At 41.2% G+C, this 24,892-nt stretch overlaps 1 protein-coding gene across 20 annotated transcripts in view; it reads right to left on the bottom strand.

Annotated features, from left to right (window-relative positions):
- The window catches only part of EHBP1 (EH domain binding protein 1), a 229,740-nt gene that overhangs the window by 192,121 nt on the left and 12,727 nt on the right, over positions 1-24,892 (bottom strand). For all 20 annotated transcript variants that reach the window (XM_074579200.1, XM_074579202.1, XM_074579203.1 and 17 more), the window contains exon 3: positions 5,168-5,225. In XM_074579200.1, the coding sequence (XP_074435301.1) occupies positions 5,168-5,225 (58 nt within the window). The remainder of the gene's footprint in view (positions 1-5,167; positions 5,226-24,892) is intronic.

Raw genomic sequence — 24,892 nt, 5'->3', positions numbered from 1 at the left:
TTCTTTATCGATTACGCAGTTTAGCTCACCACTCGGTCCTCATGCTCTCCCTAACCACTGTCTGCTTAACAAGGCAGCAATGCTGTCAGAAAACAATTTGCAGTTGCCTTATTAAAGACTATATCATATGCCTAAAAGGGTAGCACTGGCCATTAGAATGCTAATTTTGACCGTTGCATTTGCAATCCAATGTGATTTCCTTACTTTACTAACAAACCAAGAAGCCCCAGGAGTGCCATTACCAACCCGCGCTGATCCCAGGCAGTCGTTGGCATGTCAGAGTCACAACATGCCTTTGTAACTCCAGTCAGCAAGGAAGCTGGTAGTGACAAGCAGGGCTGGAACAAGGCAATGAAGTAGCCAGCAAAGGGAACAGATTGCAAGGGACAGCAAAACAGGTGACCCCACTGCTGCTTTACTGACGGTATATCCCTGAAAAAAGGCTGGGCAGGCTGCTGTTGTGGACAACAAGGGATCCTTTTTACTCCCTGCCCCTCTGGGCTCTGCTCTTACTGTTAAAGTTGTTTCTCTGTTTCCCAACATTGTTCCTCCTCCTCTCCGTTTGAACAGTTTTCAATAAACCTGCAGCAGAAATGCTGAAATCACAGGCAAGGCACCTTCTTTCAGCTTTGATACAAAAAGGATCTTTGAAGAATAATTCTGTCAGGCTCTCAGAAGCAAGTGCAAATTTGACTCTTCAGAAGTGTGTAATTCAACTGTAAGCCTGTAAGCATTCAGCAGAAAGTACCTCCTTGACATCACGGCAGTGTCTCTTTTCAAATTGAAATTTCTTAGTTCAAAGCCTGGAAATACGAGAGCATCTCAGTGAAATGAAGGTAAACATATTTACAACACATTTTTCCCTTGTTCCACCTGGAACAAAGACTTTCCTCCCCCACTCAAAAAAAAAAAAAAAGAGGTAAGTCCAAAAGCCCAGGGCCTGAAAACCTGGGGACAACATGCCAGTGTGACAGGGTACTGAAGAGGAAGAGTTAAGCAAGTCCACTGCGACAAGCTCTACCTTCTGTAAATTATGGATGCCGGTAACCATCTAAATGAGGTTTGAACAGTTCTGGCAAGCCCAACCTACCTAATTTTGAAGAAAGACAACATCTGCACCAGCAGATTGGTGACTTTCCCCTCAAAGCTGAAGGTTCATTTTGGTTCTAGAATTGCTCAGTAATTCTGCTAAATATAGCAAGATTGCAAATCATCATCTTCTGTAAACTCCTGGCACACACGAAGAAGATGCCCAGCTATACAAAGTCATCTTGTCTTGACATGCCTCTTGAAAAGCATCAGACTTGCCCATAGAGGGGGATCCCAGAATGGAGCTGTAACTTAAATCGGCATTAAGGTCAGTAACTGCCGGATGTGTTTATGGTCCTGTATCCATCCATTAGACTGCTCTTTCTAAATGGTTATTGCTGTTCGTTTCCAACACTTCAGAACTTACTATAATTTAACATACCCACATCTCCTATCCTATGTTTCCCACAGTAACGACTAAAATATTCAGGCTCCTGCACGTGATGTCTCCCGTGATTTCTTCTAATTGAGGGACCACTCTTGTACTTGACTTGGAAAGAAAGTATGTGGGCCAGAAGGCATAGCAAAATCACAGAAAACCACAAAAATAAGGGCTTCAAAGAACATCAAGAACGCAGCTTTCAGCTCAACAGTATCTTAAGGTTACATTACTTAAGCAGGCCAGTTTCAGTATACGACCATAGCACCATCATACCATCTTCCATGTTGCACCACACTTTTTGATGACATATCTCTTGTACTTTCCCAGTATATGGAGCTACTGGAGAGAGTCCAGAAAAGGGCCATGAAAATGGTTAAGGGACTGGATCACCTCTCACAGGAAAAGCTGAGAGAGCTGGAACTGTTTGGCCTGGAGAAGAGAAGGCTCAGGGGGATTTTACAGATGTATAAGAAATACCTGAAGGGAAGGTGCAAAGAAGACAGAGACAGGGTCTCTTCAGTGGTACCGAGTGACAGGACAAGATGCAGTAGGTACGAAGTGAAACAGGACGTTCCATCTGAACACAAGGAAACACTTTTTCACTGTGAGGGTGACCGAGCACTGGCACTAGTTGCCCTGAGAGGTTGTGGAATCTCCTACCTTGGAGATATTCAAAAGCCATCTGGACACAGTCCTGGGAAACCACCTTTAGGTGGCCCTGCTTAAGTGGAGGGGTCAGAGCAGATGACTTCCAGAGGTCCCTTCCAACATCAACCATTCTGTGAGTCTGAACTAACATATCATTATCCCTAACGATCTGAAAAGTTTAGAAAAGAAATCATAACCTCCAAAGAAGCCTTTACGACATCTTTACAGTAAGGTAAGACCACATCCCTCTCCTCCTCCTTCTCAAAGAAGCTGAAAAACATAGAAAATTATTAATGCTTTGTACTCACTGAGCCCAGTGTCCATCAAAAATAAAATAAGAGGAAATATTCATTTGACTTGCTTCCAAGAAAGCAATTAGATGAAACAAATATGTTGAATAAAGTATTTTACTGGCAGGATGACTAAGAGATCAAGAACATTTATTGATCTACAGTCTTGGAACCAAACAGCTCAAATCATATCAACTACCTAAGCTTTAAAATTAACTCTATCCTCTGCCCAGGCCTCAGGGCCACTCAGCCTCTTTCAAAGTACTTTTGTGGGATTTTAGTGAGCATGAATAAATTAGTTAGCAAAAGACTTTTCCGAGTCTCAGGAACATCTGCCAGTTTATCCAAGAGTTGCTTCTACCGCCTCATGACAAAAAGAGAGGACATACCCCGGAAATTTATGGCCCAGCTGAAAAAACTTCAAGGCCAAAGAGCTAGTGTCAGAAAATCCTCCTGCCTCAGTGAAATGTTGCCATTGGAGCCTACGGCATCACGCCCATAACACCACAGGCAGAAAGCCATCACTTCACAAAGCCCTGGCTAGACTGTTTCTCAACATAGTCTGAATCTCAACAAACTAGTCATTCATGGACAAATACCTTCCTTTTCACCAAGCTTTTTAGGGTTACAGCGCTTGTGTAAGTATTGAATTTACTGTTCTATGTTATCTTTTCTCTCTCTGTTCTACAAAAATGAAATGAAACAAAAATAGAAAATAGAAACAGGGTAAGCCACAACAGACACCATACATCAGCAGTTACCACCTAGATACACACCATGCTATAAATTCAAAGTAACTTAAGCTAGTTTATCCTTCAATAGAAGAGGAATAGTCTGACTGGCTTTGCTGAAGAGTATGAACATGAAACAGGAACAGTTACCTTGGCAAAGGTGCCAGACTAAGTTCACACCCTTGTTTATTCACCAGGTCACACCTTTGGGTTTTCATACCCTAAAGCAGAATTTACGATGCACACATTGGAGCAGGCATTTGGTTTTGCAGTCGCTTTGAGTCAGTAACCAGTCCTTAGATAAAACAGCTTATAATAGCTTAGCTCTCAAGTTAAAAGACCAAATACAGCAAATGCATGACAGTCAGAAAAACAGGAGTACCAGTAAAAAACCCCAAAAGTCTCTCCCAAGTAGGGTAGGAAACTGTATATCATATTTTCTAAACATTTAAGTTCTTCAACATATAATTATTTAAAGATACCTTCTCTGTTGTGGGTGCCCTCTCTCCACCATCCCAGAATTCTTAGAAGTATCATTTTGAGCTACATGCATATACCAAAAAAAAGGACCTTGGACCATCTCTATTTAACTGAAATTTTAAAGAATTATCAAAAGGCTGAGTTCCAAAACTTCCCCTCTGGACAAGACCACTTTCTGTAAGCCTGAAGAGGGTAACAGGCAACAGCTGTGGGAAGAGGGAATGAGCAAGTGTGGCTGAGTTATCTTGAAGAGGAGATGCTCCTCGGAAAGGAGGAAGCCAGCACACACTCCTTCCCCCCCCGCCCCAACACCTGCCTAGTGGTTAGGACACTTCTTTTCCTCAGCTCATTCATGTTGCCCTTCTCAAGCTTTTGGGCAGATGGTGGACAGCCCTACACCAGACAACACAAGGCAACAGAAGAAATCCTGCAATATGACCAGTGTTCAACGAACTTTGCTTGCCTGCTATATGCATGAAACAGGCTCCCCACCTCTCTGGGCAACATCAACTGACTGCTAAGATTGACAAAATATTTTACTCTTCTTAGTCAGTAATATAATACCATACAAGACATTGTCATATTAGACACTGCAGAGGTTTAGAAATGCTTGCCATTTGTTTCAATCTCAGTGTAAATGGAAAGTGGTGTGGGTTTTTTTTAAGCTTCATTTTCTATGGAAACCAAGCCACACACCCAGACTGTCTCATCTTTCCCTTCATCCCAGACCCAAAGGAGGCTCCACAGAGGCTAACTGCATCTTACTGTCAGAGCAGTAAAATTCAGCAGTCTAGACAAACTGAGCACCATTTAACAAAGAGACAGTAATCTCATAAGGCTTTCAGATTTCTTACTGCAGGAAGAAAAGTAAGGTGAAGCTCAGAGAAGAGAGGGCTACTCTGCTTGTAAACTTCTACACATCAAAAAAACCCAACCGCACTCAAGACAAACTTTATCAACATCCAAATACTGGACAGACTTGGTAGCCTGAGGAAAGGCTAGCTCCAAGTCACTAGCCATAAAAGACAAATTCACAGGATTCCTCACAGTGTTTGTGGAAGTAAAATGTTAAAATTTAATTCAAATATACACTACCGGCTGAAAGAGCCTGTGCTTATTCTTTTTGATTTGTAGTATTTTCCAATTCTGAAATAGCCCCTTATTTAGACTTTATCTTCCTATTGCAGTCATGTCAGATTCTTTATTACTTTTTATTATTATTATGTTTAATACACTTCTAGTAGTGAAACAGATTCTCCTTTCTAATTAGGTCTAGCAATTAAAAACTGAAATTGAACTGATGATGATACAGTTCTGCTAAACAAATAACTGAAGCTGAAATCAGAGTTAAGTGTATCCATAAATTAGCGTTGGCATCAACAGCAGCTTATTATGAACTTGATGGTGAAACTGAGTTAAAAAGAAAAGAAAAATAATTAAAACATTTCTCACTTATTTGGCTGCTCCCCGCACTCTAGAAACCAGTCCCTCAAAACAGCTGACCCTGCTTGTCACTGAAGTTTGGACTTATTAAGCAATCAACTAACCTTAGAGGATTTTCTTCGGCTTCTTCTTGTCCAAACCACCACTAGTTTATCTGGCTGCCTGTTGAAGATAAGGAAGAAACAGCTTAATTTACAACAAGATCAATATGTAAACAGTTTATATTAAAACTCTTGCAATGCATAATGACATCCTTAGTTGATACATTATCTCTTAAAAATAGCTCATCTAAAAAACCCTCTCAGCATCATCCATTTAACAGGAAAAATAATGTTGTATTTTTAGAAAAAGGCTGTCTTCCAATCTGCACGCTAATGTCATCATTCTCCTCCTGCTAAACTTGCCTTCAGGCATCTCCCCAGAGCCAGCAGCGCACCCCAGCAGAAACTCTTCCATGGGGTAGAGAACAGGATCCTGCCTCTTTAAAGACACCTTGGAAACAATACGGGACCCAAAAAAAACATCAATGCAAACTCTAGCTAGAATTTCAAAGCAAACATACTGAAAAGGTACTGCTAAGTAGCAAAGAAAACAGGCAATTTCACTTTTTCGCTCCCAAAGGATTTTTTTCCCCCTTACTTAAATACCCCAAACAACAAGAGAATCAAGTCCTGTATTACTCCTCAAAATCTCCTTGCATGACCACAAACAGATAAATCAGTGCTTCCTCAATTTTCTCTCACAAGGACAAGCATGCCAAAATTCAGTACAGCTCTCTAATCAATTGTTTATTTGGTATTTCTAATGAATGCAGATGGAAACCCTCAACAAAAGACACTTCTAGTACAAATTATGTTCTCTTTAAATTTCTTAAGATTTATTTCTTGGTTAATAGTTACAGCCCTCTTACTTCTACCTTACTAGTTTTACAATTGTCTCTGAGTTATTTTTGATATTGACCTAACTTCCAGGCTTTTCATTTTTTTGGCCCACGATACACTTCCCATCGTATGACCACATTTCTGGTCCCGCTTCCAGGCCCATGACCCCTCTTTCCGGAGACTCCCGACCCTCCGTTCTGGCTTTGTTTCCTAGCTGATAACCCAACTCCCATCAGCAAGCCTGACTGCAAATCCACCCACAAACCATCTTCAGTGGAGTTCACATCTCTACTTAAAAGCACTAAAGCTGTGACTCTGCCTGGAATAAAAAATTGCTTCTTGGAGTTTTGACACACTGGTGTAAGAATCCCTGCATTTGTACGGCTAGCAGCAAAACCTGTTTCCTATTAATAAGAAATATGAGGAAAAAATGGATGTTACAGAGAAAAAGTCAAGATACAACACACTCAAATCATTCATTAAAAGATGTACCCCCAAAAAATTCTTCACAAGTATTCCGAATAAAAAAAGCAGTGTTCACACTGCTAACCTAGTATTTCATCACAGGGAGACTGTATCTACTTCATAACAAACTTTTTAAATGAAAACCCAACTGGTTTAACAGTCTGAGAGCTCATTTTAAGCACCAAAGTATTGGCCACTGTATTATATACCTTCCCATGGAGCTGTTCATCATTTCCGCAGGCTACAATAAAACTAATACATCACCTTTGATTTATATTTAAACACCACCAACTAAAGTTCTTCTGAAAAACAGAGTTAGAGGCAGATCCTGTGAAGGAAGTGAGGACATTGGCTTTTACTTGCTATTCTATATTGCACCTTACTCCTTTAATAGATCCCTTAATTTCCAGGTTGGGATAAATGGAAAGTGAAATAATCATTTTAAACTGTGCAAATTCACTCTTATGGCTTGTTTAGGTGACCTAAATCGTAGGTTGGCTCTCCTGCAACAATCTCGCTTGGTGATGAGGTCATCTGTGGTACTTTGGAAGCACTTTGCTCACTTGGTGGTGTGCGTGTGTTCGGCTCTCATCTGTCGGCATACATCCTCAGTCATTTTGATGGGAGCTGTGTTGGTGCCACCAGAAAGAAAAACACCCCCAAGCAATTTCCTTGAAGCAAAGCAACCCAAACCCATGCCTACAATAAACAATTTTTTTTTTCTGGAGTTATTTCACTTTGCATAAATTGCAAAATTTCACTTTGAATAGAGCTGACTTATTCTCATTTCAGAAACTAGCTTGTGAACCAAATTTAATTTAACTTGGACTCATTCAATCCTGAGCTTGCCTCTGAGAACAAAAAAAAATGTCAAAAGCAGGGGAAGGTGGGGGAGGGAAGGAAAAAGGAAGAAGAAAAAAGTTAAAAGAAAATGCATTTCTGCAGTACCAGTGGCTACACTGCAGACAAACCTCCCTCCGAGAGCAGGACTCTATCCTAGGAGTCACACAAATTGGAGCTTCAGTAGGAAAAGGCAGGACAAGGCCTGCAGACGTTAAGGGGAACAGCACAACCACATGCTGCCACCAGCTCTCCATCTCTTCTCCCTCTCGCCTAAAGGTACACAGTGCTCAGCAGCATGTCTGTTCCCTGTTTCTTCTTGCCAGGGCTGCCAGCCACTTTAGCGGCAGTGGCCTTGGCCTGCTCAGGTGTACAGGAACACCAGCTATCAGAAACATGTGAGAGACAAAAAGACATTCTTCAGGGTATACTTAGTAGATCATGAAAACATTGAGTTCCAAGACATGGATATCAAGAGTAAATTTCCAAAAGTTTTCATTAGAAGAGCACTCAGGTCTCCAGAGATTCCGTGAGGGAAGCTAAGAAGGATCGTACCCAGGTCCCTTCCTTTCCTGCAGCTCCAGGTCAGGTAACAGTGTTGTCCCTTTGCCCCTCCAGACCTGTTCTCATCTTGTCTTACATATCTTACATATCTGGAGAAGAGAAGGCTCTGGGGAGACCTTATAGCCCCTTCTAGTACCTAAGAAGGTCCCTTCCACCTTGGCATCGTGAGTGATTTTTCTTACAACAGCACTGGATCATCTCCCCAGGCTGGAAAAGTGAAGCAGCACAGCAGGCTCCATGTGGTACCAACATCTAAACCAGGAGGCCAGCCCCAATGGATATGGCCAAGAACTGCTACACACGCATGCAGACAAAAAGGCCACGAGAAGCAAGACAGCAAAGCAAAGCAAGGAAGCAGAAGCGTCAGTACCAAAGTGAGTTGATTCAAAGCAGGAATGAACCCACACCTGCCTTCCTGTAACACAGACATTTTTTCATTACGGGCTACTCTAGAAGAGACCCATGGCTATGCCAAATGCCTCAAAAAATGAAAAGAGTAAAAAAAGAGGCTATACATAGACACAACACAGTTATTCTGAAAAATTAAGTAGCAGCCCTTGTCTGTCTCAATGCAGAAATCCTTCCAAGTCTGGACAGAAAAAACAAATCAGAGCAGAGCAGTAAAACATGACAGTCATCTCCTGTGATACTGGTATGCGCCTGTCCCAGGTTGGTAATTGACCTTACATTTAATTCCCTTTCTTTCATTTAATTTTAAACCGTGCCATTGCTTGCTTGGCTTTACAATGCCTGTCAGATACAGCTGATGCTTCAATGCAGTTCTCCAGCAGGAGCTGCGTCTGTATCACATACACACAGAGTTATAACCAAGCCTGGATTTATTTCCCAATTTTGAAGAACTCCCTCTGCCAGGAATATAAAGAAATACACTAACATGAAAAAGCCAACTAGAGTCTCAATTCAGACTGAGAAGACCAAGCCACGCTGTTAGAAGGGCATGACCAGCACTTGCTCCCGTAGGCTCTTCCACCAGTATATTTATTTTGTTAAGTACCGAGTATACTTTGCTCCTTCAGCTTCAATATGAGAGAAATCCACATTCAGAGGTACTTTGCCAAAAGAAAACGAGGAAGGTCATCACAATATAGAGACAGAAAATTTAGCAAAACAGAATGGGGAGAGAAAGGAAGAGAAAAAAACATCCCAAAGGATAAGTTTCCCCACTAAGTATACCACATGCTTAAATGAAACAAAACAAAAAGAACAGCAGTTTTTCTAAGGGATTTTCTTCAAGAAAGTCACAAATCCAACAATTTAAAAATACCTCCATAGAACTGTTTTACAAACGAGGCCAAGAGCAACTTTCTCTTCTACAATCTGTTCATTGCTCTTTTATGCCAATATACTTCTTCTCGAAGAAAAAGCCCAGCTCATATTTTAATCGGCAAATTTGCATTCAAGGTTATTAATGATGTCTCAGTGCTAGGAAATGGCGAAACCCACATAATGCAATTTGCTCATTTAAAGCATTTAGGTAGTATTTCCTACTTCAGACTTCTCCCCTCCTTCAACATCATAAACCTAGGCTGCTCATTAACCAACAATAAAAGCAAATAAAATCCCTACTGAAGAATTAGGCTGAAGATCAGTTTTAGCATCCTTCATAAGTTTACTTTGTAAACTTGGGGATCATCCCAAACTCAAACAAGCTGAACAAATGCTAATGGTCAGCTATAAAAAAAAATATATTTAATTTCCTGTACTGCATGAACAACATTTCTCATTCTTTTAGACGGTCACTTATTCAGCTCCAGCAAAGCCAGTATGTTTAAGGTAGGGTTAGTGGTATGTTATTCCTTAAGACAATGGGGTTGGGGTGGTGGAAAGAACTTTGTTTTAGCCAAACAGAAGCATCTCCACGCTAAGTAATTGCTTCAGTCTATACAATTCAACACCACCAACCCTTCAGTGGGAGTTTTCAATACTGTACTGGGCTACTTGGTGGTGCTTTGTGTTTCACCCGGCACCAGTACGCAGCACTGCCAAAGCAGGGGCAGCCCCCAGGGAGGGGGAGCCAAAGGAAGCCAGCAGCAGCGGGGCATCAGATGCTGCTGCCAAGAAAGGCAGGGACCCAGCCGCGGGTACTGAAGGACCCAGCTTGGAGCCAAAAGATCATGTTTTATAAAGCCTACCATAAACTTCTATTTGCTATTTACTCATTTTTGACTGGTTCACAAGAAACTAATCCTGAAGAAAGGCAAACTTATTTTATTATTTACGAGTGAAACTTACTCAGCAGGGAAGATTATGATTTCAAATTTTGTGGCTCAGAAAAAGAGTTTCATTGCTGCCCTGTATACTAAGTAACTAAAATGAGATTTAAAATACAGGTTAATAAAACATCTATAATTCAAAACCATGCCTGCTTTTTCTGTCAGATGGAAGCCATGATTCTGGTACCTTCAGTTCGCCCATTGAAACAACTGATTTTAAAAAACACAAGACAAAATACTGCAACCAGACTTCGCCATATCCACAATTATTAAATAAAGTAATAAAAACATTCCACCGACTGGAAAAAGCTATGTCATCTGCTCATCACCTTATATGCCATAAATTTCACTGATTGAAAAGGAGGTTATGCAAGATTCAAGGTCTTCTGGGGTTTGATCATTCCAGGAAATATTTGGCACAATATTTTGATTACAGAACTCTCCAAATATCATTTGGGAGAAGACATAAAAGGTATCAGTTTCCTGTTAGCTCTTTTTTGTAAGCCTTTTAGTAGAAGCAGATAACATTAACCAGGACCTATTTCTCCACCAAATGTACTGCTGGATAACAGAGAACTACAAAAGCCTTATGTTTAGAATCTGTTGTTGGAAAGAACTGCAAATGTGCTTAACTTTAATTATGGCCACTGAAGCCAATGGCAAGACCAATTACTAACAACCCTTTGGTGAAAGGAGAGAAAAGAGGTAACGGTATTTGTTTGTAATAAGGTATCGTTCAATTTAATTACATTCAGTAATCTTTAAATGCCTGTAATACAGAAGGTACCTTTTTTGTATGTACACAGACACACTAGAGCCTGCATGTTTGTTTTGGCATCTAATTGCCTATCTGTTAGGGTTTGCCTTCTTTTTATTTTTGCCCTTCTTTTTTTTTGGTCGAGCTTGTTTTATTCTTACTGCATTTGATTTGAACTGCATTAATTATTTCAGGCTGCTAGATTACTCTTGTGAAGCAAGCCTAAAAGAGTATAATTAACAAGAGAAGCAGCAGTGTTAGCACAATAGCATGCAGATGCACTTATTGAAGGATAAAAATAATTACTTGAGGACTAATGTCAAAGTACTTCTGATAAGATTTTTTTTTAAAATAACCTTTTGTCCCTTCTGCATTGTGCATACCAGCATGACAGGCAAGGTTTTCATTAGGAACCAAGCCTCCCTCCCCACCAGCACACAGCTTTCTACATGACTGCTGGAATGCTATCAACACTCTCTAATGATCTCTTAAAAAATAAATGCGATTGGTTCTACACCACCATTAATTTGAGATGAACATTACTTTTATCATTTTACAGATAATTACTTTGAAAAGCTCTCTTTGCGGCGCAGTCTTCTGCACTGGGACCTACACTATGCCATGTATTACCATTAGCCAAGGAACTAATCAAGCAACAGCCTTTCGCAAGCCTTGTACAAAGTTTTTTTTTCCCTTCAGAATTTCCTGTTGGTCACGATCAATGAAATTCCACAGCTGCCTACAACTCCAGGAAGTGCAGTCGAATCACCACCGATGGCTTTAAACAGGCCTAGAGATGCTGGTAAGAATGACGTCATGCCTTGATGCATTTGCCAAATGAGCCCTCTCACTGAGCGAAGGTACAGCACTGATTGCAAAAGCTAGAAACATTAAGAAAAATACAAATGCCGTGCAGATAAAACCCATCTGAGCTAATTATAAGATGAAGTATGTTACAAGATGGAACACATTACAAGATGAAGCTTTGCATTTCAGGAAGGGGTTTGGGTTTTCCTTCTCACCTCCCCTTCACTCCTGTGGTGGAAGTTAAAGGTATTCAAAACACTCTGTACCTAGACATCGCTCAGTGTAGTTGTACAAGATGCCAAGATGCATCCACCAGCAAATTAAGCCTGTCTGCTCCCACTTCTCCACTGCAAACTCCCGCGTAAGGCCTGGGAAGAGACTTCTGAACCATCTCACAGCGGTACCACATCAGGCTGTATCTGAATCAAAACAGCAGTCTCACAACCTAACTCACGCCAGAATATGCAGCAAGCGCCTAAAATAAAACAAAGCTTGCTCTTCCCTGACTGCAACCATACAGTAGTCTTAGCAAGGCTGGGAAATTTCAAAAGAGAAATCATTCAAACAAGCACAGCAAAAGGACACCATAGCTGAGATCCTTCCACTTCTGCGCCTTTCTACATTTAACACAGAAAATTCCTCCTTCACTTCCTCCCACCAGAGGTCTCTACATATTTTTTCAAGACTACACAAGCTGTCAAATAACCGGGATTTTCCTTCTGAACTGAATTTTAGGCCTTTTTAATAAATCTGCAGCTAAGCAGACTGGCTTCTACAAGGCTTACATCTACAAGATTATGCTTTACTTATCAAAAGAAGCTCTAGTCTGGCTTTGCTTGGTTTAAACAAAAAAGGGACAAAGCAAGACACTATGACTATTTTACAAGTGCCGTCAGACCTACCGAATCTGCACAGTATCTATTTGCGAGGCTGACCATGGAATGTGTAGTATGTACCACTGATGACTTGGTTTTCTTAAACCAAACACAATCAAAGTTTGCAGAATGAGCTGGATTAAAAAAAGCCCAAGTTCATTCATTATTCAGATCAAGCAATAAGGACGGATTCAGCTTCATTTTTCAAGGAGTTACTGCAGCAAAGAACCTTGAGCAAAACAAATGACAGGACTATGTAGCAAAATCTTTTCTTAAAGCTTTTTGCAACAGACTTTTATCTTGCAGAATACAAAATATAATACTTGTCACATCTAGTTGCCCTCCATGCAGAAGCTTTCTTTGCCTGATCCAATGGAGAGGTTAAGAGCACTGCACTAAAAGAAGGAAGTGGATCTCTTATCTCACTCTCCTATAATCATAGACACTCCCTAGACAGACGTTTACTCGAGCAATGCTTAGTCCACACACTTACACAACACATCCTACCACACCAGGGAGGTGTTCTTTTTTTCAGAATATTTAGTCTTCCACATTTCAACAATAACAAATCAGTGTTTTTAAAGAAAAGCTTCCAGTTTAGAGTTGGTAGGTCGCTCCTCCTGAGCGGCGCATGGTAAGAGCAGGCACCCTGCAAACCTGCTTGCACAGTCCGCCCTGTCCCGACTCGTGGTCAGCTCGCTGCTCCGATCCTCTCCCCTGCAGAGCTGGCGCCTGACAACTGCCAAATCAATAAACACAAACTAGTCAGAAATCAAACTCATTTTCACCTCGTACGTAACAGTGGATTTGAAAGCTGGCTTAACAAGGTGAAGTGCTAGACCATCTCGCAGCCCAGAAAGCCAACCACTTCCTGGGCTGCATCAAAAGAAGGGTGGCTAGCAGGGCGAGGGAGGGGATTCCGCCCCTCTGCCCCGCCCTGGGGAGACCTCACATGGAGTACTATGTCCAGCTTTAGAGTCCTCAACACAAAACAGACATGGACCTGTCAGAGAGGATTCAGAGTAAGCCACGAAGATGATCAGAGGGCTGGAACACCTCTGCTGTGAAGACAGGCTGAGAGAGCTGGGGTTCTCCAGACTGGAGAAGAGAAGGCTCCAGGGAGACCTTAGAGACCCTTCCAGTCCCTAAAGGGGACCTACAGGAAAGATGGGGAGGGACTCTTGATCAGGGAGTGGAGTGATAGGATGAGGGGGAACGGTTTTAAACTGAAAGAGGGGAGATTTAGATTAGATATTAGGAAGAAATTGTCTACTGTGGGGGTGGTGAGACACTGGCCCAGGTTGGCCAGGGAAGCTGTGGCTGCCCCATCCCTGGAGGCGTTCAAGGCCAGGCTGGATGGGGCTTTGAGCAGCCTGGTCTGGTGGGAGGTGTCCCTGCCCATGGCAGGGTGTTGGAACTAGGTGATCTTTAAGGTCCCTTCCAACTCAAACCACTCTGTGATTCTATGATCTATTTGCTGTGAAACACAAGTGCTGAACACAGACCTCCACACACCCAGCCTCCACTGCCTGCACTTCCTTCAGCAGATGAAGTGACCAGCGTTACCTGTCCTTCTCTTCATCAATTGCCTTGTTCTCTGTGGTGTAAAACAATAAAATAGATTGACAACAAGAACCAGGGAAACATAGTTTTAGCAAAATGGAACAAGTAAATCAGAAATTTTGAATTCAAATTCCAGCTGCTCTCCTCACTGATTATACAGCCTTCAGAAAAGTTTAAGCAGACACTGAGCAGCATCAACCCTCCCCTTGATTTTAGTCATCCATGACCTACCTATACCTCTATCTATAGACCATACCTCCCTACAACAATGTATACGCATTACTGAGGATATCTTAAACTATTGTGTGCTATCCCTTCTTATGTTGAAGCACTACAAGTGTAAATGTTAGATGTATTCTCAAAATAAAAAGTGCAAAAAGCATAACTAAGAAAACCCTCTTGGACTGACAAATGCTGCCTGAAACTGAGCTTCAACCCATCAAAAACAAATGCCCACATTAAACAATATATTTCTCTACTAAAAATATGCAAGAGGCTTGTCAGCACACCATTGTCAATTTTAATCAAACCACATTACAAAACAGATCCTATTCCATTTTGCATTTTTTTTTTTTTTTTTTTTTCTGAATAGCATTCGAACAGAAGGTCCTTCTGTTTTGCAATCTGGAAACAGTAGAGGAAAAAAAAAAATCATTTTTCTGCAATTCTTGCAGAACAGAAGAAAAGTGTGCATCTTCCACCAAAACTACAGTGCAAGAAAACGGATCTATTCACGATAGAATCTTCTTCCTCTAATTTGTCTAAAAGAGATTCAAAAGAGATTCTGCACAGCAATTAAAGAAGAGGATGATCTTCGTTGTTCTTACTGCCTGGGCAAGTTTCTTTTTCACACACTGATAGAAGAATGACGATTCACGAGCCGCAGGCTGCAACACGCTGCCCCACAGGGATTCCAACGTCCACGTTAGGACTTGGACAAAGCCAATCGCAGAAGCGACAGTGCATTAATGCCTCCATCCGCCTCCTCCCTCCTCTCCTTGCAATCCATGGACTCATCCTGCAGGAATTACAGTTCAGTGTGGGCAGCAGTAGGAGAATCTGGCACCGCACGTCTTTCAAAGCTCCCTTCCAAACCCACAGCACCAGGGTTTTCTTGTTTGTTTTTGTTTCATAAGGCCATGTTTTGGATTACACAAAGCAACTTCTACCCTTTGAAGATGTACAGAAGTTGTGAAGATACTAAAGGTTTCTGAGTGGGCAGCAAGTGCAGAATTATACCAGCCGGGAGGGTTTGTCTAAAGAGAAAGTTCATATCACCTACCTTAGGTGCCTGGATTGTGGGACCAAGATGCTTGTACAGTAAGTAGTCTTTTTAATTAAAAAGACTGAAACCTACAAAGAGCAAATGAGTGCTGACACACACAGTAGTCTGCCTCTTCAGTACTTTAAGTCTGAAAAGTTTGAATATATACTTGAAGCTATAAAGACAGCGCAAACTCTTGATTTGCTCTCCAAAGACTATACCATGACACAAGTATGTAGTAAACCAAGGGGCGGGTCTCTGGTATGCTGTGTCCATACAGGGAGCAGCCTGGATGGGCTAGTATGATACAAACTCATACTCAGTTTTCTAAGCGATAACTTTACCAAGCCCTAAATTAATCCACATTTGTCCTGAGACATGGGCACTGCTGGCCCATGCACAATGAGCTCTCCAATTAAAGGTTCCTCACCTGTCAGCAGCCTCCTTTTGCTTTTGCAAATTAGTATCACAAAGAGAAAACATGACATGCTGTGCTAGCTCCTTTCCCCGATCTCTACCCAGGAGACCAGGCTTTGCAAATACTGTCAGGTGTTCTCCATCACAGCCATAACGGATATGGTATCAAGAAGCATGAACTCACTTTCAGGGAAGAAAGGGATTGAAAGATGAGATCTTGAACTGCTTTCTCAGCTCTGATTGTGGCATCCCCTTGGCTGTATGACCAACCACAGGATCATCAATCGCCTGTTTTCAGCAAAGGACCCGGTTACTGGGAGGAACACATCTCCTCAATAGCTGGGGCACGGATGGAAGTAACACACCTCTCTGCCACCCTTCAGAGGCACGAAACTAGAAGATTTTGCCAACTGCAATAATGCACCAGCTACTGGAAATCTCTGAAGCAGCCACAGCGTCAAAACACCACAGATAAACAGGGAAACCTTGCATTTAAACTTGTGTCCCAGCCAAAGTCATACACTTGCACGCTAAGCAAAACAAAAAGCCCCAAAGCCCCTGTAGACCTCGTCCTCTCCAAGCTTAATGAGACCTTCAAAATGTAAAAAAACAGAATAAGTCAACATGATAAATTTTGCAGCAGTAAGCTATACATGGATAGTTCTCAAAATTAAAGCTATGATTGTCTTAGATGTTAAGAAATAAAATATTAATTACCAGAGTTACAAAATTTTTGCATATGGTTTCAAAGGAACTGGCGTAGGCCCTTAGAAACTGCCACTATCCTTTCCCATGAGTCGCCCCATTTCATTTTGGTGGCCTTTCAAGAGCTGCTGTAAGATGGAGGTATCGCCATAAGAAGCGACATTATTTGATCAGTATTTATACCTAAATAACTGTTCCAAAGGCTGCTAATTTAGAACATCTCCTCCTCTTCCTGCTCAATCTGTTTAATTAAGTTGTTACATCGCTTCCAAGCTGCCTCCTGAAACAGAAGTTAACACTTCTGATTACAAAAGTCAATCTCAAAAGCGACACCATTTATTTCTATTTATATATCTCCAATTATTTTCCTAGAATTGTACATCCAAAGTCCAAAAATGTGTATCATTTTTAGGAAGTTAAACTGTCCGAGCCTTTTAATTAATGCCCCCAAAGTCACACCCCTGGCTCATACCCAGCAGCAAGTACTGGCTAAGAAAAAAAGGCATGTTAACTCATGGATGCTCAAGAGACCAAGCAAAACCTCCTGCCAACACTAGGGGCTGGATATGGTAAACAAAACAAAAAAGCCAAAAAGTTTCCTAGCTGAAAGATCTCTATTTCTATTTTGAAATGTAAAAAAGTGACCTTACAGCTTTTAAAAATTAGAAAGTATTTTGAAAATACCAAAATTCCTAATTTGCAGATACAATTGATGCAACATTTTTATTTCAAGGTCAAAAAAAACCTTAAAACCAGCAACAACTAAGGACCTAAACGGATTTTGTTTAGATAACTAGATAACTGCTGTTTGTAAGACGCCCAACAGCAATCTGAACTAGATTGTACCTAATTATTTCAAGATCAGCTAAGGTGGAAACTAATGGCATATTTAAAATGACTGTTTTAAAGCATGACTTTTGATTTAAGAAAAGCAAACAAACAGAACCTACAATATAGGTGAATTCATGCTGATGCTGAAAATGCACAAAGAAATTACATCTTTCAGCCAGACACAGTTTCTTTGGGGTTTTTGTGTGGTTTGTTTTTTTTTGTTTGTTTGTTTAAAAATAATCTTATATGTATTTTTCTGCTATAACCTGATCTAGCTTTCACTCAAGTCAGACACTCCTATAAACAGAGCCCTCAGAGCCAGGTCAGCCCTTTGTTTCTGCATCCCTGCAGAAGAAACTAAGAGTAGCGGTCCTTAACATTTTTTTTCAGTACACCAAGCTGTATCTACGCTCCTTTGAAAAGCTTACAGCTGGTTACTAACATTCAAGAGGAGGACACTCCTCAATGTACAAAAGGGCATTTGCATCCTCTGAATTTTTTGAGATATAAACTGTTAAAAATGAACACCGGCCTATCCTTGCTTACATTCCCAACGAAGACATATAGATACCGCCAGTATCAGCTGTTTCCAAGTCTTAAATTGAAGCCTTTTGCTACCCAAGTCACACACCAAGTTTGTAACTGGAGACTAAACCCAGTCACTACGTTGGCTACCATGCTGCCCTCTCCCTTCTTCCTGTGCTGTCATGGTCGGTATTTTATATCAACTTAAAATAGACAGAACCCGTACCCTCTCCATCCTATACTGAAATGCCTGATTGTGTTTTAGCCCGATGGCTGCTTTAGTTAGCTGATGGATCTTAGCGTGGGGTAGTTGTAAAGTAACATCTGCAGCCACAGAAGAGACTCCGGGATGCTGTCCAGATTTTTTATTAAGTGGATTTGATGTCTTGCAGGCTGGATTCCAGTCTTGTACCATTAAATGAGGCAAAGGGATAAAGAGACAGAGCCCCTCTATCCCATAGAGCACACAGCTTAAAAGATTAAGTAATTTTGTCTCACCCTAGATTTCAATTTTACTCTAATTTAAAAAATTTTTATCTGTAAACACAAATGTGTCTGGTGTGAAAAGCAGTTCTCCTTGGAAGCACAAAGGTGAATAAAAAGTGAGACTAGATTGGTTCCTGGAGCAAAATACACTTTTAATCTTGCAAAGTGCTGAGACCCATCCACTCAAAGTAAAAGACAAAGCCTCTCGAAATTACTGCAACACCTAGTTGTGCCAAGTGAAGTATGGTGTCCTTACACTGCAAGGCAAAAACCTCCTACAGATTAAATGCTGTGGGACCTGGCACTAAATGAGGATAAACAGGAGGAAAAATTTTAATTTCAAGCTTTTAGAAGGGTATTACAGTAAATGAAATGAAGATAACTTACTGTAAATGATTAAATTTCAAATTGGAGTTTTAATACATTTGCCTAGTTAGGGTCAAAGAAGCCTAATGAATAAAATCCACTCTGTAAACTAACCATCAAGGGAACGGGAATCAATTTTAGCTGTGCAGAGTTCACACAGAGCACTGAGGGGGAAAACCAGTTATGTGCAGAGTCATCAACAGGGACAATAGAGATGCGTGGGCGCACAAACTCCTTGGATTCTGCAAAATAAGATTTTCCACATATTTTAGCGTATTTGATATAAAATGCACTTTTCATCTTTAAAACAAACCAGGCTCAAAAGTTGAAGCCTGCAAATTTTTAACATATTTACTTCTGGAGCATTCAGACGGAGCAGCAGCCTTGGCAGGGCTGGCACTGCACACGCATGTGCTTGCCCACACTCCGGCAGTATGAGCACATCCAAACGACAGGCAGGAACGCTCAGGAAAGTTAAGATGACGGGGCTACCGCAGTGAAGAGCAAATCTCCTGAATGAGAGCATTCACGGGAGAGTTCAACATGGCTTTATTTATGCACTTCATGCTTTACATCAGCTCTCCTTAACTTTTCCAGTCTCTGAGCATAGACAAGACCTTACACAAAACACTTATCTCAGCTTGATCTGTTAATTTAACCTTGTCTCTTGGGCTTTGACAGATGAGCGCTGGCACATCTAGCTCTTGCTGTCTAACACGTTACCCCACGCAGTACCGACACCTTCTCAACCGCTTTTCTTCCCTGAAGCCATCCACCAGAGGAAACATAACTTCTGTCATCGGTGCTGCAGTTCTCGGCTGGACCTGACCTGGACCAAGGCAGACAGATGAACGAGCAGGCTAAAGCCTTTAACCCCCTTCATTGCAGGAGAGTCAGGGCTCTTAAATCTCACTGATCTGGCTGAAAAGCTAGCGCTCAGTTTTAACATATAGAGGGTTTGGGTTTGTTTGTTCTGCAGCCAGACAAGCAATATAGTACCAAATGAGGTGTGAATTTACTCATTCATTTCAGTGCATTAATGTTCAAAGATGCTTTGGGTCATGGAAACCCTCAAACTCCAAAGCCAATGAAAGTAAGTGTTTTGGAGAAAATTATTAAAATGAAGTGTAAACCAGAGCCAGATTTTTGTAACATCACCTCACAACGCTGGAACAATGCAAAGAAACCTTTAAGTTCCCCAAAAGGGGCAGAACAGGATTCCTCGTGGCAGAACATGATGTGCTTCCACTCATGCATGGGTAGCAAAACAGCTCCTATAAGCTCTCAGCTTCTGCGACATCCAGCCTCTGAGTTGCAAGACCCTTCCATAAAGACATGCATTAAATTCATAGTGTTCAAGCCACATCTGACGCATGCAGCCTGTCCCCAGCAGCATGTGTGGGCACACACCACCAGCTTTCCCCAAGGCAAGCAGACCAATGCGTGTGGCCCTTGTGCCCAAGGGACAGCCCTCTGCCACCGCACAAATGAAGCATGGCCCTCAGCAACAGGATGGCAGGTGGCAAGCAGAAATTAGGGCCCAGGAGGGCATGGGACACTTCCTGCTTTACCTAACATAAATGAACCTCTCCGAGTCCAAATGACTCCAGGATTTGAAGACAGATGCAGACTCCCTCTTCTCCTCAGCCGCAGTCTCCCTTCCCCTTCTTAACTCTCCTAAGACACGGATAGAGACTATGTGTGCTCAGGGACCTTACAGCTGGAACGCCCAAAGCAGGGAAAAAAGGTTCAAACAATCAAAGAAAAAATATCCATAAGGTAAAGATGACACGTGGCCAGCTTCATGACATAAATAAGAGCCACAGCGATAGAACAGGTACCTGTTTGTCTTCTGGCTTTGAAGCATTTGATTTCTGTACCATCCTGGTTGTCAAGAATCAGCCACAAACCAGAACAGAAATTCTGAAATGGATGATGGAGGTTTGCTTCTCTCAAGAGAGCCAGACTCAAGAGTTTAGCCTGTCTCTGGGCAAACTCAAGAGAGGTTCTTGCAGTTTAGCCTCATAAATATTTCAAATGTCTCATATTCTACCCTATCTCTTCTTACACTGTAAGTCACAGGACAGATATGCTGGAGCAACAAACAAGTAAAATAATAGCCACCAACACTCTGCATACCATTCTTGGCATTTTTTAAGGGTAGGAAATAAAATGTTACTTTTCCTCTCAAATATTCACATTCTCTCTTCCACAAGCATTAGATTTTGGGACTGATTTTGTGGACGTGATATGAAAGAAAAAGCTATCACCTGAAGTCCAAGCAGAAAATAAATCACAGAATAAATTCTGCAGCAATGTAGAGCAGAAAAAAAAAAAAAAAAAAAGGATCAGCAATTCTAATCCAGGCAGTGTATGTATATATTGAAGTCAACAAGCTTAAACAGAATATTCCAACAGCTCCGATTATATCACAGTAATGATAAGCCTATATCCTGCTGTGCAGCCACAGCTTTGTTGGAGCTTTAACTGAGCTCCATCCTATCAGCTTTATTCCCAAAAGTCTTCACAGTGCTTAACAAGCTCTCTTCCTTCATTTAGTGCTATAGTTTCTACATAAACACCTCTTTTAAAGCACTTTGGTTTGAACTGTCAGGCAGAGTGTCACAATCATTTCCAAGTAAATCTGACACAAACAGCGTAGGTCTCCTGAACTTTTTGCACTGGAGTAATCAACATGTAGCCTTTCAAGAGCAATTACATGCTTCAGGTGTACACCACTTCTGCTGAAGATGAGCTTGGTCCTTATGGTTATTGTCATTTTCTAATATATCACCACCACTGGATAAAATATTTCAGAAGCATCAATCCAGAAAGGATGTCCTTAGTCCCTAGTAAAAATTACTTCCTTCCCCTCAATCTGACATTTATCCATTACACATACTCTTAATTACACACCACTCAAAGGAAAATAAATAGAAAACAAACAAAAACCCCTCCCCACAACAAAAAGCTTGCTTAAGCTCCTGAATTGGTAATTGGTAACTGTAGATCAGTGATCATGCAGTCACTTCTTCTCCAGAATTACCTTTCCCATTTTCTTCATGTACGCTGCTTCACCAGTCCTGCTGTACCTCAGCAGTGTTCTGCAATGGTTTCCACTCTGACCACATATAACCAAACACACCTGTAAACGACCTCATTATTAACATGATTCATACTGAAAAAAAGAATGAGGAAGGGGACATTTTTCTAGGGTATAACTTGCAGTTTCCTCCTCAGCTATGCAGCGTCTTGCTACCATAAATCTGCACTCATACAATTCCTGTCAGCACGGAGAGGGTTTCTTGCACCTTCTCCACAATTTCTCTGTATTTCAGTTTCAGAGATAGAAAATGGGGATCATTTTTCTCTATCATACAGCAGTCTTGTAAGACTGGATTAATAATGGAGCTGTGCAGCTGCAGACTTTTCGTGCAGAGAAATTGTCAGCACTTGATATTTATTTCCACACAGCAAAGCGTGTTTTTAGTTGTTTTGCGCCACTACCACCAAGCAGAGAGCTGCTACCTTCTGGCCTTTAACAGGAGACATAAATCCTACTTGTAAGTAATTGCTGACGTAAAACTGTAGGAAAGTTGACGGAAGATGATTTGTGCACACAAATTAGGGAGTGATAGAAAAGATGACTTATCTACACAGTTATAAGAGAAGTTAAAAGGAAGCCTAGTGTGGAACCGGGATTTTCTGACTTCTGTTGTTTCCACCACTAGACCACACTCTCAAGTAGAATGAGAAGCAAAGAGGACTATTTCCCCCTCCAAATCAAAAATATCTACATAGAAAAATCTGCACAGAATTTATCGAGTCCGCTCTGAACAAATGAAAGTGCTAAACTGACTGGTACAGAATTATTTATGTAAGGAACAAAAATAACTTTTACTACTACTTTCAGTAACCAAAAATGTATAAGCTTCACAAGCCCTTCTACTTTCAGTACTCTCAAAAAACTACTCTGCAGCTTCTGGCTATATCAGGGTAGCAAGAGAGAGAACACCACGTGCGATTTCTTTGCTGTGACTGGGAACTTGCCTTGGGATAGAAAAAAAACTTAAACTCCCCCAGCTCCATGTGTACAAAACCAACTTCCCAGGTTCAAAGAAAGAGAGAAAATCATGCTTTGATATAATAACCAGCTCCAAAAGCCCAAATTGTAAGTAAGTTCTTATCCTCCTGTAACTGTATAAATGCACCAAGTGGTAAGAGCATGTAAGTACTCTTCGTGTGTGTGCTGCATTATTCCCCCTTTCCACATCAACCACCCGGGAAGTGGCATGGGACAGCAATATGGAGAACCACTTACACAGACACCAGGAAGAAAATACAACACAGTGACAATACGAGGATGCGTCAGGTTGAAGAGATCAGGTCATCAATTTGAACTGAGTGAAATTACATTGAGGAAGGCCAGACACATACTGCAGTTTTATTTACAAAGCTATAAATCTTCCTTTGAATACAAAATGTTATAAAAGAACTCCTTTCAAATGCACTCAGAATTTTTTTAACATCATATGATATTAATAGCCAGACTTTTTCTACCTGTGTCTTAAAGATAGAAATATTTAAATAATGCAGTTTGTTTTCATTCAGCACAAAAAGAATCCTGGAACACTTTGGATTTAGATTTCTTCTTTAACAGTATGGTTGTTACTATCGCAGTCACTCAAAGAGAGGTGAAATCATAATCAGCATTCACCAAGAGATGATGTAACCTCCCTTTTAAAATAGCTTCTGAAAGAATTGTGACTATTATGAATTATGAAACTGAAACATTAAGACCTGTGTTTGAGCAAACTCTTATTTCGGTTTTATTCCCATTAGTGATGGGTGAGCAGACAGTAGCGGAGCCAGCGCCTGTCCTGCCCTGTGACCTGTACTGCTGGTTTCAGGGTTCAGACTTGGAGATGCAAGTAGCAATGGATTACTTCTCCGTTAACACAAACGGGCGCACAACAACATTTTCGATAATCGAGGCTTGTTCAGGACAGCTTTTGTGACACTAAAACCACTTCACTTAGGGAAGCTACTCTGAACTGAAATGGTTGTTCTGGTACAATCAGAAATATAAACACACTTTATTTTGCTACAGAAGTGCTTAAACTGGCTGTTCAGATATTTCCATTCAAATCTCTCTAGATCATATACTTCTGCACTGCTGCCTCCTGTCTATAAGGGAAGAATAGGTGCTGTATGACATGGATTGCCACAGCACAGTAAAACAGTGGAGCTGCTGCATATAAATGAGGTCCAAGTATACGTATGTGCATATTGTTTGTTCAGCAAAATCAAGTCTGAAAGCTCGTGACACAGTAAGTTCCCGTTTTAAAGTGGGCACATTTTCATAAGAATTTTATGTGACCTGGGTCAGCAAACATCTGTCTGAATAAAACACAAAAATCTGATTACAGCTGAAAGGAATTGTATTCAGTAGGAGAATAAAGGCCTGGGGTTTACTACAATGTTGAGCATTTCAGTAACATTGAATACTTCACTATTTCAAAGCGACTTAATTTACCAGCAAGATTGCTTGAGGTTGTAAGGAAAGTGAGATTTCTGGCCCTGCTCAGCCCACGTCGCACAGCACATCTGGGAGTCTCCCAGAGTAACCAAGGGTGGACAAGGTTTGTCCCTTTCTAGTGACAGCCACCCCTTCTGCTATTCATCAGCAGCATCCAGGCTCCTCTAAGATAGTTCAACAACATATGTTGATTTTATGTATGTACATAGCATCTTGAACTATAGATTTGTACATAACATGCACAGCTGACAGACTTCTCTGTCTCATGTTACCAGCTTCCAGAAACATCTCCCCACCGATTTTAACTTCTCCTTTGCTGTGAGCAGTGTTCAGTATAAGAAGTTGTTAAGACTCCAACATTAAAACCCATGCTAACTATGATGACCTGGGCAGAAGTACAAGAAGGCTCCGCAGCTGTTCTCCAAAATAATTATTTTTACTTTGCACACGGGCTGCTTGTATTTAGGTCACTGTTTTTGTATCTTCACACCCAGCAGGATCTGCTTGGTATACCCCTTGGAGGCAGACCAGAAGACATTCAAACGAGGAGAAAAGCCTCACTGCCCCTGCTTCCTTGTCCACGCAGTTCACCTCACCTTCCCGCCGGTCCTGCCCAAAGCTGAGCAACGCTGAAACGTAACAAGCAAATATTCCATGTAAAAAGCTACAAGGCCAACCATTTTTAAAGGCTTCCTAGGGCAGCAAAGAAA

Source organism: Larus michahellis, chromosome 3 (genome assembly GCF_964199755.1).
Source record: "Larus michahellis chromosome 3, bLarMic1.1, whole genome shotgun sequence".
NCBI lineage: Eukaryota > Metazoa > Chordata > Aves > Charadriiformes > Laridae > Larus > Larus michahellis.
Note: the sequence above shows the minus strand (reverse complement) of the source record. Positions and strands in the feature narration are given on the sequence as shown.